General features: G+C 45.8%; 1 protein-coding gene across 1 annotated transcript in view; it reads right to left on the bottom strand.

Annotated features, from left to right (window-relative positions):
- The window catches only part of AGBL1 (AGBL carboxypeptidase 1), a 325,674-nt gene that overhangs the window by 287,075 nt on the left and 26,519 nt on the right, over positions 1–12,080 (bottom strand). Inside the window, exon 5 of the mRNA XM_054169235.1 lies at positions 9,825–9,918. Coding sequence (XP_054025210.1) covers positions 9,825–9,918 — 94 coding nt within the window. The remainder of the gene's footprint in view (positions 1–9,824; positions 9,919–12,080) is intronic.

The following is a 12,080-nucleotide window of genomic DNA, read 5'->3' as shown; positions in this document are numbered from 1 at the left end:
TTGTTTGTATCCTTGACACATCCTTGACACAGGAAAATGGATGCAAACAGGGTTGGGTGGGCACCTGTTCACCACCTCTAGCAGTAAACTCAGTTTTTACTTAGAGATCCCTTCCCACCAGTGCTTTCTGGCTAAAAATTTCTGACAGCCTTAGCCCTTCATGTCCACCTCAAACCTATTTACAAGGTCACAAAACCACACTGGGCAACCCTCTCCTCATGCTGCCAGCTCTGCATTCACTCCACAGCCCACTTCTATTGCATCCTGCTCAAGCATAAAACCTTTCACAAATTCACTGCTGCTTTTCATTCCCCTCCCTGTCCTCACTGAATGCTTCAGACAACTGACTGTCCCCTTCACTACCTTTACAAAGGCATTAGAAAGGTATGGTTTTAAGTTAACACACTGAGCATATGAGAAGTCTGATCAAGTGGCTTGCCCACAGCAACACAGCCTCAAATTAGCACTTGAGACACGAGAGATATTTTCTATCCTTAGGGTTTTTTTGCCTTCTTTACTTTTATACCCCTTCCACCACTGCACCTCCAGGAGCAGCTTGCCTACTCCACATCTCTCAGACCACCTGTCCACTTCCAGAAGACATCCCAAGCCCTTCATTGCTTCCTAGATTGCAAAATACTTTATAATCCTCCTAGGTCTGTTTGGGCTTGTTTGGGTTTTTTTTCCCCTCCTTCAAAAAATCTTGATTTTATTCACTCTGTTCCTTCTGTGCCATTCACACAATGCTTAACAGAACCAGTCCACACCAGCCTTGACCTATCCTGTAGGACTGTCATAGTCAGCTACAAGGAAGCATTGTTTACATTAACAATTCAGTTAGCTCTGGAAACACTCTGAGATGTAGCTGATGTATGAAATCAAGTCCCACCTCCCATCTGGATGAGAGTGACAGTGATTTCCCCAGCTATGAGCAATACACATCAGAGAGAGCTTCTAAGAGGCAGTGTGACTGCAATGGAATGAGGCACCCAAGTGCTAGCTTGAATCTAGTTAGCACAAAGACCAACAGTGAGACAGAAATGGCAACATGAATAATATTCCCAGACTGGATAATATGTCCTAAGAAGCTTGGGTAGCCCTCACCAGAGGCCCTGCTGCGAGCCTTAGTAGTTGTTAGTAGAATGAGGTATATTAAAGCTAGGACAGAGACAGTCTCCCACCCAACAAGCACAGAGTTGCCTGCAGTAGAAACAGACCCAAAGCCATCATGTGAGGTCAGCCATGAACCACATCTGCCATAGCCACTGGGTGCAAAAAGTCAAGAGCTTGAAAACAGCAGCAGCTTGCCCTCATTCCATCTTTCCAAATATAACCCCACTAGCTCACTTAGAGAGAAGAAATGATGCACAAGCAAAGGAAGGCCTTCAGCTGAAAGCATCACTTCTTTTCCAAACTCTTACTTCTACCTGAAGTGGAGGTGAAACATAAGCTAAATCTAAAAGAAAGGGGGGAAAAAAGCAAATACCTCTTTGAAAATAAGCCTCACTAAGTGAATCCATTTACAGACCAGTTCCTCCCTTCCCATGACACATCGAGTTACAGCTGAAAATGGATTTTGCTTTCTGTAGTGCTCTTTGTCCAGGTTTTTGACGCCCCAAGGAGGCTGTGCTCAATCTTGCCATACCAGAGGCTACCAAGAGATGGCGCCAGGGTTTCTGGATGCAACAACACGTTTGCCCAACCATCTGGAGTATCCTTGGTGGGGGTGTGTGTGTGGGGGGGGGCTCTTCTCTGCCTCATCAATTCTTCATCTATTTGAAAGTCTCATCTGAAAGCATCTCTTTCCCCCTTGCCTCTCCCTCTTAATTTTCCCATTTCTCTCATCTGCCGCTATTAACGGTACAATGCCACCGGAGCGTCAGCTCTGCAGTGCAACTCTGTTTACTCTGCAAAGCAGCACTGAGAAACCAGCAGTATGAAATGAGAGAGGGGTTTTTTTTTTTTCCTTTTTAGAACTTATTATTAATATTACAACAGGGCTGTTCTTTCAGACAAACCACACAGACCAGAATAAAAAAGGGAAAAGAACAGAGAAGAAGGAGCTGCATAAAACTGGGACACCTTTGGCTCCAAGATAATGTCTGCTGTTGCAATGGCTCATCGCATTAAGTTTGAGCACTAGGGTTGATTTACTTATCTCAGTGATGCATCCCATCTCTGCCCCCTGTTATCTGCTGGTTTAGTCAAGTTGGAAAGACATTTGGTATGAACAGGAATTTTAGAGACGAGCCTTTCCCCCTTTTCACAGAATCACAGGGGTTGGAAGGGACCTCAAAAGATCATCCAGTCCAACCCCCCTGCTAGAGCAGGGCCACCTGGAGCACGTCAGACACTAGCACATCCAGGTGGCTTTTGAATGTTTCCAGTGAGGGAGACTCCACAAGCTCTCTGGGCAGCCTGCTCCAGGGCTCTGTGTACCCTCACAGTCAAAAAGTTTTTCCTTATGTTCACATGGAACCTCCTCTGCTCCAGCTTGGCATCATCTCATTCAGAAGATTATTAATCAGTTTTATTTAGCAGGAATTCTAGGCAAATCCCATGCAGATCAAGGCCAGATGGGAAGCATGTCATTTAGTCATGACATAGCTCAGAAGAAATATTTCAGCTCCTCCTGTGAATTTTCTGCAGAGATCAAATGAACCAAACAGCAATTTGAGAACAAGCAGGCACCGAGCATTGATGAGTTCTGACCACATTCCAATAGAATCATGTATGGCTTTCCAATTAAAGATCCAAAACTGCTCAACACAATTAATGGCAATACACAGACTAACAAGAGGAATTAAGGATGATTTGCTTTTGATCTCCTATCAGGAACCACTGCCAAATAAACAAAGGGATAAAGCTGAACGTAGAGCATTCCTCAGAGCCAGTCACAGCAGCTACCAATATCAACTTGCAGAGAAACTAATCACCATGTTGGTGGTGGCTAAGGCTGTGCAACACATTCTTCTGCTTAAACAGAGGGCAGCTGAAAATTTAGGACTATCCAGGAGATGGAACTGCAACAAATATTTATGGTGGCCTACTAGCAAGAAGTTATCCAGGATTAAAAGCTAGGGAAACTAACTGCCTGCCCTGGGTCCTGGATGGCTTTGCAGTTGGATCTCTTCCACACATCTCTCCATCATTCTTAACAGAAGAGAGAATTCCAGCATTCAGGTCACCCTTGCTACACATCTCCTCTTAGTCTAAAAGAGACACAGCCTGCTGCTGTTTGGTTTCTTCTGTTGTTAAGGTCACAGGAGATTACTTTCACAAGCATTTGTCGATACGGTAGCTCGGTCACTTTTCAACACCACGGGCTCAACACTCACATTTTATCTTGCATCAAAAGCACCAGCTCCAAGAGGAGGAAACAATCTCAGTTGTGGGCAAACAAAACAGGTTTTATAGAAAATAAAAATAATAAATATTCTTATATCCTAAGTTTAGTTCTAAGCTATAGACAGCCTCTTAACTTATACTACCACTGTTTCCAGGGCTTTCTTATTCTCTGTGGTCAAATCATCACAATGCCTACTGCAGACCCTTCAGATTTGGACTTCTCTCTTTGGATGTTCTCTCTTGATCACCTGGACATTCCTTTCTTCACTTGCATGATCTCTGCTTTCAGTACTCCAGTAAAATATCTTCCTCAGCTTACATTGTGAGGGAAGCATGTGATACAGGAATCGCTTCCCGACCATAGCAACAGTGTCACTGCTGTTCTTGCACGTTTCAGATTCAGAAGTCACTCTCCATCTCAAATCACCCCTGAGCTCACATCACCAAAGACAAGACAGACACGTGTGGTGCTGCCATTTACCCCTGGATTTTGAGCCCTGGCACTTGCTGGAGAGAACTGCATTTATCCAAATCTCTCTCAACAGTCACCTCCCTGACCCAATCTTAAATGCCCATCAGGCTATACTTCCAACTCACCCACTCCAGAATCATCCTCTACTCAGCAGAGAGAAAAAACACTTTCAAGCAACCCTAAGTTTCTAGAAGCAGACATTTGATACAAGTGAACTTGCCTCTCTTTCTGTTAGCATGTGAAGAGTCCAGATATCCACCCCAGATGGGAGAGAGTTACATGAGAGGATTTCCTCCCTTTAATGGAAAAGGAGATTACTTGACAAGTGTTTGAAGAGCTGGGGCCATTCAGCAAGCACCAAACATAAGAAGACTGGTGATCAAGTGTCAGAAGTGGGCAATGCTGGACATGGCAAAGGCAGATAATTTCTGCATATCACATTTTCTAGTGAATTAATTTGGCACCGTTCCCAGACCTCTTTTATTCACTTTCCACTTTTAATTAAGTAGTCAAACTTTCCTGGAACAGCCCAATGAAGGCAGCCAAGTTTTGTGAATATTCACAGAAACAGCTTAATTCTGACACATATTCATTCTTGATGCAATCTCTTGCATGAGGCTTATGCAGACACTTCCCATTAGGCAGCTCTGCTCTGTCTGGTAAATAGATGTACTCACAAAGAGCTTTGAGAAACAAAGACATTTGGAAAGACTCTCTAAATTGATTTCAGTCAAACTGCAGAAGTCAGACTGCCTGCCAACACCTACCAACAGAAAAAAGCAATTTGACTGAAGGAAGAACTCAGGCACAAGTCACACTATCTTTTGCCATTCCCCAAAACACAGATCCTCCCCACCTGAAAGAATCAGTTTGCTGGTTTAAGTCACTTTGATGATCTACCTTGAGGAGATTATAGAATCATAGAATTGTTAGGGTGGGAAAGGACCTCAAGGATCATCCAGTTCCAACCCCCCTGCCATGGGCAGGGACACCTCACACTACATCAGGTTGCTCAGAGCCACATCCAGCCTGCCATTAAAAACTTCCAGAGATGATTCTTCCACCACCTCCCCGGCCAAATTATCTAACCTGAGGACTCCTAGGGGAGGCTTGCACAGCATGTAACCACAAACAGCAAACAGCCTCCAAAGCCATTGGCCTGACATGCTAGAAGCCTTGGGAAGATATCTGATGCTTGGCCACTTGGAGACAGAGTCACGCAAAAGAGACCCAGCTGCTGGTTGGCCAGAGAACAAACATCTGCCACTGCCACATTCCACATCCAGCTGCCCACAACATATCCAAGTATCTCTCAAAACAGTTAAGTTGGGAAAATGAGCAAGGGTAGTGATGAAAAGTAGGAGAGGGATAGAAGATATGAGGAATAAACAAGGTGGAAGGTGAAAGGAGCAGGGGTCACTGCACTGCGTGGGACATCAGGGATGCTGCATTAGAGAAGGTGTTGATGGAGTGAAGATTTGAGCATCCCACACACGCTCGTGTCAGATATCCAGGCCACTGACATAAACAGAAGTGAGAAAACCAGAACATCATCTGGCTTTATTTTAAACTGCCCTTATAAAAGGTATCAGAACACTTTCTCTGCAGCACAGCATCATGAGAGGTGGTCAAGACAGCCTAGAGCCTCCATTGTGCTTGGATTTCACAGTGCTTAGCTCGAGATTTCTCTAAACCTCAGCAAGTTTCACATTTGTTTCACCTGGCTTTTCCTTCAGACATTGGTAGCCGTGGAGAGCTCCACACAGTTATGGCACCAGCAACCTGAAGACTTCAAATGTCTAACTAAGACCAATAAAGTCCATGAGTCACAGTCCCAGGGGAATCAGAGATACTTGGCATGCACCCAGAGAAGGTCAATTGGAGCATGGGAGACTATTTCTAAATAACCCAGAGCTTTAGCACTGGGAAAAATAAATAGAACTATGTATCTTGTTTCCACATCTTAGCTGGCTAAATAAATAGCTCTCATAGTGCACTCTGCAGGGCAGATTCTTAAAGTGACCTTGGTGGTGTTGCTGCTGCCCAGGACAAGACAGGACAATACGGGTGGATCCACAAGAGATGTGGTGCATTTTCAATGCTGCATTCCTGGCAGCTGATCAAAGAGCAAGAATAATCCCAGCCCCCACAGTTGCCAGCTGTTCCTTCCCAGCAGCAAGGCAAATCATGGTGGCACATAATTATGAAGTGGAGAGAAGATATCTAGAGCAAAGGCAAAGGGAGGACTGGAGACTTGCTAGGAGGACATTCCTCCATAGGCAGGTTACAGAGCAGTGCTCTCTTCAAGTTCCATACTGATCACCAAAATGAAGCAGATGTTTTGGGGACCAACCAACTACACCAAAATAACCTACTCCAGATTTCAGTAGAGCCACAGCAGCTCTGGGAAGAGCCACAGCAGCATCAGATGATCAAGAGCACATGCTGGGCTAGATAAAGCACACGACTCCTTTTTGTTCTTTGTACTCATCTCAGAAAACTCATCCAGAAGCTTCTTCCCCCGTTCACCCTATGAATTTTTAACTGGGACAGCTCAAAACCATAGAAGGACACTTTCACACGTACCCACCTCCGTTTTCTGATGAACTGGAAAGATGCCTGGCATTTGCAGACCATCACTATCCCAGGCATCCACCAATGCTGGGAATGAAGATCTGTAACTCACCCTACAGTCTGGACTCCTGGGGACCTGCATTCTTGTCACCATCTCTTGAAGCTGCTTTCCCCAGCGAGAGCAACATTTCCACAGAGACTGCGAGCAAGTCCAATCCCTGCTGAAGTGAAACTAGTGCCTTTAAATAGGTTGCAAATGATTTTTAAACCAAAACAGGTTTGTGTGCTGCTTCTGATGTAAAACAGGGCTGTCTCCAGTGAGCCACTGACCTTCTCAGCTGCTCCTTGTTATTAAATGAAACAAGCAGCTTTGAGCCCTAGGCAGGCCAGCCCGGTGGCTACCAGGCTTCAGCTGATTTATGGTGCTTGTTCATTAAACCAGGTGTAGGTGGGAGCCAAATCACCTTGTTCTGTGAGCTAGGTCCCAGGGAAGATTTTAACCTCCATTTACATACTGACAAATAAGTTTTAAGAAGAGTACAAATCTTTTAGGGGGGAAAAAAAAAAAGGAAAACTAGTAGGAAAATGAGCTAGCAATGCAGAAGCTCAAGTAGACAACAATTAATGTGTATGTTTTCTGCACAGGGAAAATAAACCCAAGCTTTTTTAGCCATAAATAAAATGCCTCATTAACAATAAAAGTCGAAATCTGCTGAGGGAAATTTTGTGCTTCCATTTTCTGGTGGGGCTGCGTGTGCGTGTCCCAAGTGGAAACAACAGCTCACAGAAGAGTTCAAAACAGTTCTTGCACATCAGATAAAAGGAAGAGGAGCACAAATGTGGCAGGCTGACAATCTGGAATAATTGAAATCAAAAGCAGTGCGTTTCTCTGAAGGCTATTTCTTACCCTTTCTGCTTAAAAGGGAGTATTCTAGTCTACTTCACAGCCTACATTACCACCCTCAGCAGCACAAGCTGCATCTCCAAATGAATCTCAGCAAAAAGCCAGGCTGGAAATGTGTGTCAGATACCAGAATTTCCACATTACTCAGAGGAAAAAAAGTGAATGGAAAATAAAATTTTTCAAAAGGGCAGCTTTGCACAAAATTGAAGTCCTTTATGCAGCCAGTCCTGTGGCTTAACAGCTGCAGGCTCAACTTCCATCATGCACAGATCCTGTCCAGCAAGGCTATCACAGCAGTAGAACTAACACCAGGCTAATCACAGCCGAGGTTTCCATAGGAAGCAAACTAGAGCAGTGAATGGAATTTGCTTACTGACTTAAGCACAGGGCATGGATCCATCAGGCACCTCTGGTTGCCTCAGAAGTCAAGCTCAGCTCTGTGTCTGAATAACCCTGGGCACCCCTGTCAAGCAGAAAGCAGTTCTCCAGGGTCTCTGAGTTTTAATGACTGAACTTATCACATGAGGGAGAATCTTGGAGGGTGCTCAGGTATCCTAGGAATAACATCCTAGTGCTGATGTTCTCTCAGTTGGATTATTTCCAATCCTTTATGTAGGAAACATCCTAGGACAATACTTTTGGACAGACCCTGCAGAGGAATCACAGGTGCCCTGGCTAAGAGAGAACTGAAGCTGTGAAGCACTTCCAGGTACTTAGCACTATGCTAGAAAGCCAAAAATGCAGGCAACACTGAGCTGGTTACCATTAACGAGGCACCTGCAGGAAGCTGGGTGTCTGCTGGGCCCACTCAGAATCTGATTTAGCAAAGCAAACTGCTCAGAGCTGGTTTTTTTTATAGCCCCAGACATCCTAGCAGAGCTGGAAGGATGCTGCATTTAGCCAAGAGTCCCATGAGTCAGTGTGCAAGTCCAGAACTTGTGGCTGATGGAAATCATTTCGCATTCCTTCCCATGCCATGCGTTGTGTAGCTGCAAGAACTGGCATCAGCCTTCGATGTTTACAGCAGAGTGGGCATTATTTACCAGTCCACAATGACTGGCACCCACTTTAAGCACAGCTAAACAAGTTGTGGTCAAACTGTTGTGCCGTGTCTGTCCACCCATTTCCCACCTACACGCCATACTTAGCCTAAAGCCACTTCCACAGCAATCACCAGCCATGATCTGCACCCCTGTCAGGTCTGTGCAGAAGCCAAAGCTGACTGAATGTTGCCATGTCCAAGCTAAGGTGTGTGTGAACAAGTAGGGACTCTGTGCTCCACAAAGCACTGCATGTCTTATGGAATCATTAAGGGTGGAAAACACCTGTAAGCTCATCAAGTCCAACAGGCTCTGCTCAGCTGCACCCTGTGATAGGACAAGGGGCAATGGGTAAAAACTCCAGCACAGGAGGTTCCACCTCAACATGAGGAGGAACTTCTTCACTGCGAGGGTCACAGAGCACTGGAACAGGCTCCCCAGAGAGGTGGTGGAGTCTCCTTCTCTGGAGACTTTCCAGCCCCGTCTGGATGTGTTCCTGTGTGACCTGTGCACGATTCTATGGTCCTGCTCTGGCAGGAGGGTTGGACTCAGTTATCCTTGTACAGCCCTTCCAATGTCCCTGTTCTAATGTCCTGTGATCCAACCATCAACCCAACACCACCATGCTCATTAAACCACCTCCCCAAATGCCATGCCTGCACATTTTTTGAACACCTCCAGGGATGGTGACTCCACCACTTCCCTGGGCAGCCTGTTCCAATGTTCAGCCACCCTGGAAGTGTTGCTTAAGCAAATGTGATTGTGTGGACACAGCTCACAGCAGTAAATTCTCCCTCCTCTTGTAATGAGCAAGCAACAGAAATGTTTTATGTCCCCCTGTGGACATTTTCCACATTACAAAGCTTGCCTTGAAAGGCACCTGACAAAGTGTTCAGAAAGGACAACTTGGGGAGTGATGTTCAGCATTGAGATGGAGATATAAAATGGACTCACTGTCTTCAGAAAAAAACTATCTGAAATATTTGGCATGGGATTGAAAACAGACCCAGATTCATAGTAGTAAGAACTGTCATACTTCAAAAATATCATCATGACCTGGTCACAACTGTCTGCAAAAGGAGGATGAAGCAGCACTGCCACCACTCCACTGTACCTGCTCCAGGACCAGTGGTGTCAGGAGGTTCTTGCTAAGGGGTAGGTGGGAGCAGTTTGTCTGCTGCCAGTAGATGCTCCTCAAAAGGCAGTTCTGACTGGGAACTGAAGGACAATAGCTCTCAATCAAGCTACCATCGCTGTACAGGGTACACTAGAAATAAAAGGCCACTAGCATGAATCATCTGATGAATCATAGCATTACCACGTCCCTCAGGGAACTATTTCTGCCTCTTAAAAAACCCTGCAGATATTTGAAATGAGTGGAAATCGTGCATCCATTTCTGGTTTCATTGCCTCTTCAAGTGGAACCAAGATTTTACTTCTTTCATACTGGCCTGGAAAGATGAGCTCCCCTGGGGCTGCTGCCTACCTGACCGTCCTGACGTGTCTCTTGCTGTAGGGGCTGATGACTTTGAAAAGCAGCTCCATGGCTCCATTGATGCCAAGGGTAGCTCCTGTGGTAACTAAGCCAATAAAGAGAAAAAGCAATCAGATCTGAGGCAGGAGGTCTGCAGCACTGTGTTTATAGAGATGATGCAGGGAAGAGTGGCTGCCCCTGGGGCTCTGAGCAGATTTCTCTGGTCTCCCAACTGGACTTCACAGGTCATTTTATAACCACAGAAACCGAAGCACAAAGCTGTCTGTGGACACAAAACCAGTCCTGCAGTTCTTCTCTGAGTTCCCCAAAGCCCCTTTTCCTGTAAGTATTGTACTCTCCAGAGAACAAATCCCAGCTAAAGAGGGTCATCTCCAAGCAAAATGACAGGGCTTAATTTCATTCCACATTTCCCAAGGGCAATTCCATGAGGACAGTTTATTTCACAGGTGCATGGAGGTCAGGGTTTTCTTTCTGTGCTGTTGTTCATCAGTATGGGAGTGCTGCTTAGGGGCAGGGGTGCTTCTGAATGCAGCTTAACTTCAGCTAGGCCAAGTTTATCTTTAATTCCTCACTTCCTAAAGCAGTGGGAACTTTTATAGCCAGATCATGCAATCAATGTCCAAAATGCCCTATGCATAAACTAGGTGTTTGGCCAGACCTCCCCACTAGGAGACAGGATCTCTGTGAAGAGAAGGGACAAACACAGCCCTGAAATATTAAATGCAAGCAAACAGGGTGAAAGGATCAATTAATCAAGAGCAGCCAGAGGGAGGCCTGGCTGCCTGCCCACTGCTGGAGTTTGGTTATTTTATAAATACCTCCCAGTGGTTATCAGGGAGCTGCCAGAGGACCCATCATCTCCTGCATCCTACCCCTGTCCCTGCCAATTTGTCCTGTGATGGAAAGCTTTGCAAGACTTGCCAGCTACTTTCACACTAGCTGGTAATTCATTAGAGGCAGGGTGGTGTACAAGGCTGCTTGAACTCATCCTTCCCCAGAGTGAGGCGTGGGCTGCCACGCACAAGTGGTGGCAGAGATTGTGAAGGGAACAACCCAGAGCAAAGAACTGGTGCATGAGATTGTGACAAAGGCTCATCTTTTCTGCTTTCATTCCTAAGCACTCTCAGAGTTTTATGTGCTTCTGGATCCTCTTTAGTTCCACTCCATAGAAATAATTTTTTAAGGCTGGGAGCATGTAATCTCCTGGTTCGGTGCCACATCCACACAGACCTTCACCTAACCTCACAGCAGCTGTCCAGCTGGGCCACAGAGCCCACAAAGTCTCAGTTGCTCTTGGAAGGAGGAAGCACATCTGGAGAATGCTCCAGCAAAGGCACAGAGGTGGGGTTCTGGGGTCTGACAGGAACAGAAAGGAGCCCAGGCTGTGGTGTGCTTCCTAAAACCTCTGCAAATGCTGCAGCTGAATGGAGGTGCAGGTGCACTGAAGCAGGGAGCAGGGAAATGTGTAAACCATCGTTTTGGGTGGGAGGCAGCACAGAGTCACTGCACAGCTGTGAAACCCAAATAAAGGCACGTTTCAGCTTCTGGCCTTGGCTGCATTTTCAGTCCCACTCAGCCTTTCAAATGCTGCTTATCACAGGGAGAGGGGTTGAATGTTGAAGCTTGGCTGCTTGCCTGAGAAAGCTCATTGCATGAAGCTAGCTCCTGTACAGATAGAAGGGACCTGCAGGGCTGGGCACCAGGAGTGCTAAATCTTAGGATGCACATAGCACACTGCAGACAGAATGACCATCAAGAACTATCCACTGGGAGAGGGAAGTGAGGAAGGACAGGAAAGGGTTAGGATGAGCAAAGGGAAGTATGTGCTGGCAACTTAGTCTTCTCTAGCAGAGAAAGGGTGTATGAATCTGCAATGATCCTGGGAGAGAGCAGTGGAAATCCCATTGTTTGAATCATTTAATATGAGGGCACTGTCGAGCAAGAAAACCTTGGATCAGGATCTAATATGTACTTCCTGAGGGGCCATGAATAAGTAACTGATTTCTCCCTCTCTGTGTTTCTCCACCTGTATTTTCCTTCCTCATGGAGCTGCTCTGAGGATCAATACAATCAACAATAGAGAGATATGTGGCTGTTATGCCAGTGGGAGCTGCAGAGACACTTAAGGTACCTAAGTCTGAAGCAAAGGGCTTGCCTGGCTATATTCTAGAATAGGAGACCTGTGCTGTGAATGTGTTTGTTACCACAGCCCACACATGACATACACTGTAAAGGCTGGATGGATCC

Source organism: Dryobates pubescens, chromosome 17, assembly GCF_014839835.1.
Source record: "Dryobates pubescens isolate bDryPub1 chromosome 17, bDryPub1.pri, whole genome shotgun sequence".
NCBI lineage: Eukaryota > Metazoa > Chordata > Aves > Piciformes > Picidae > Dryobates > Dryobates pubescens.
Note: the sequence above shows the minus strand (reverse complement) of the source record. Positions and strands in the feature narration are given on the sequence as shown.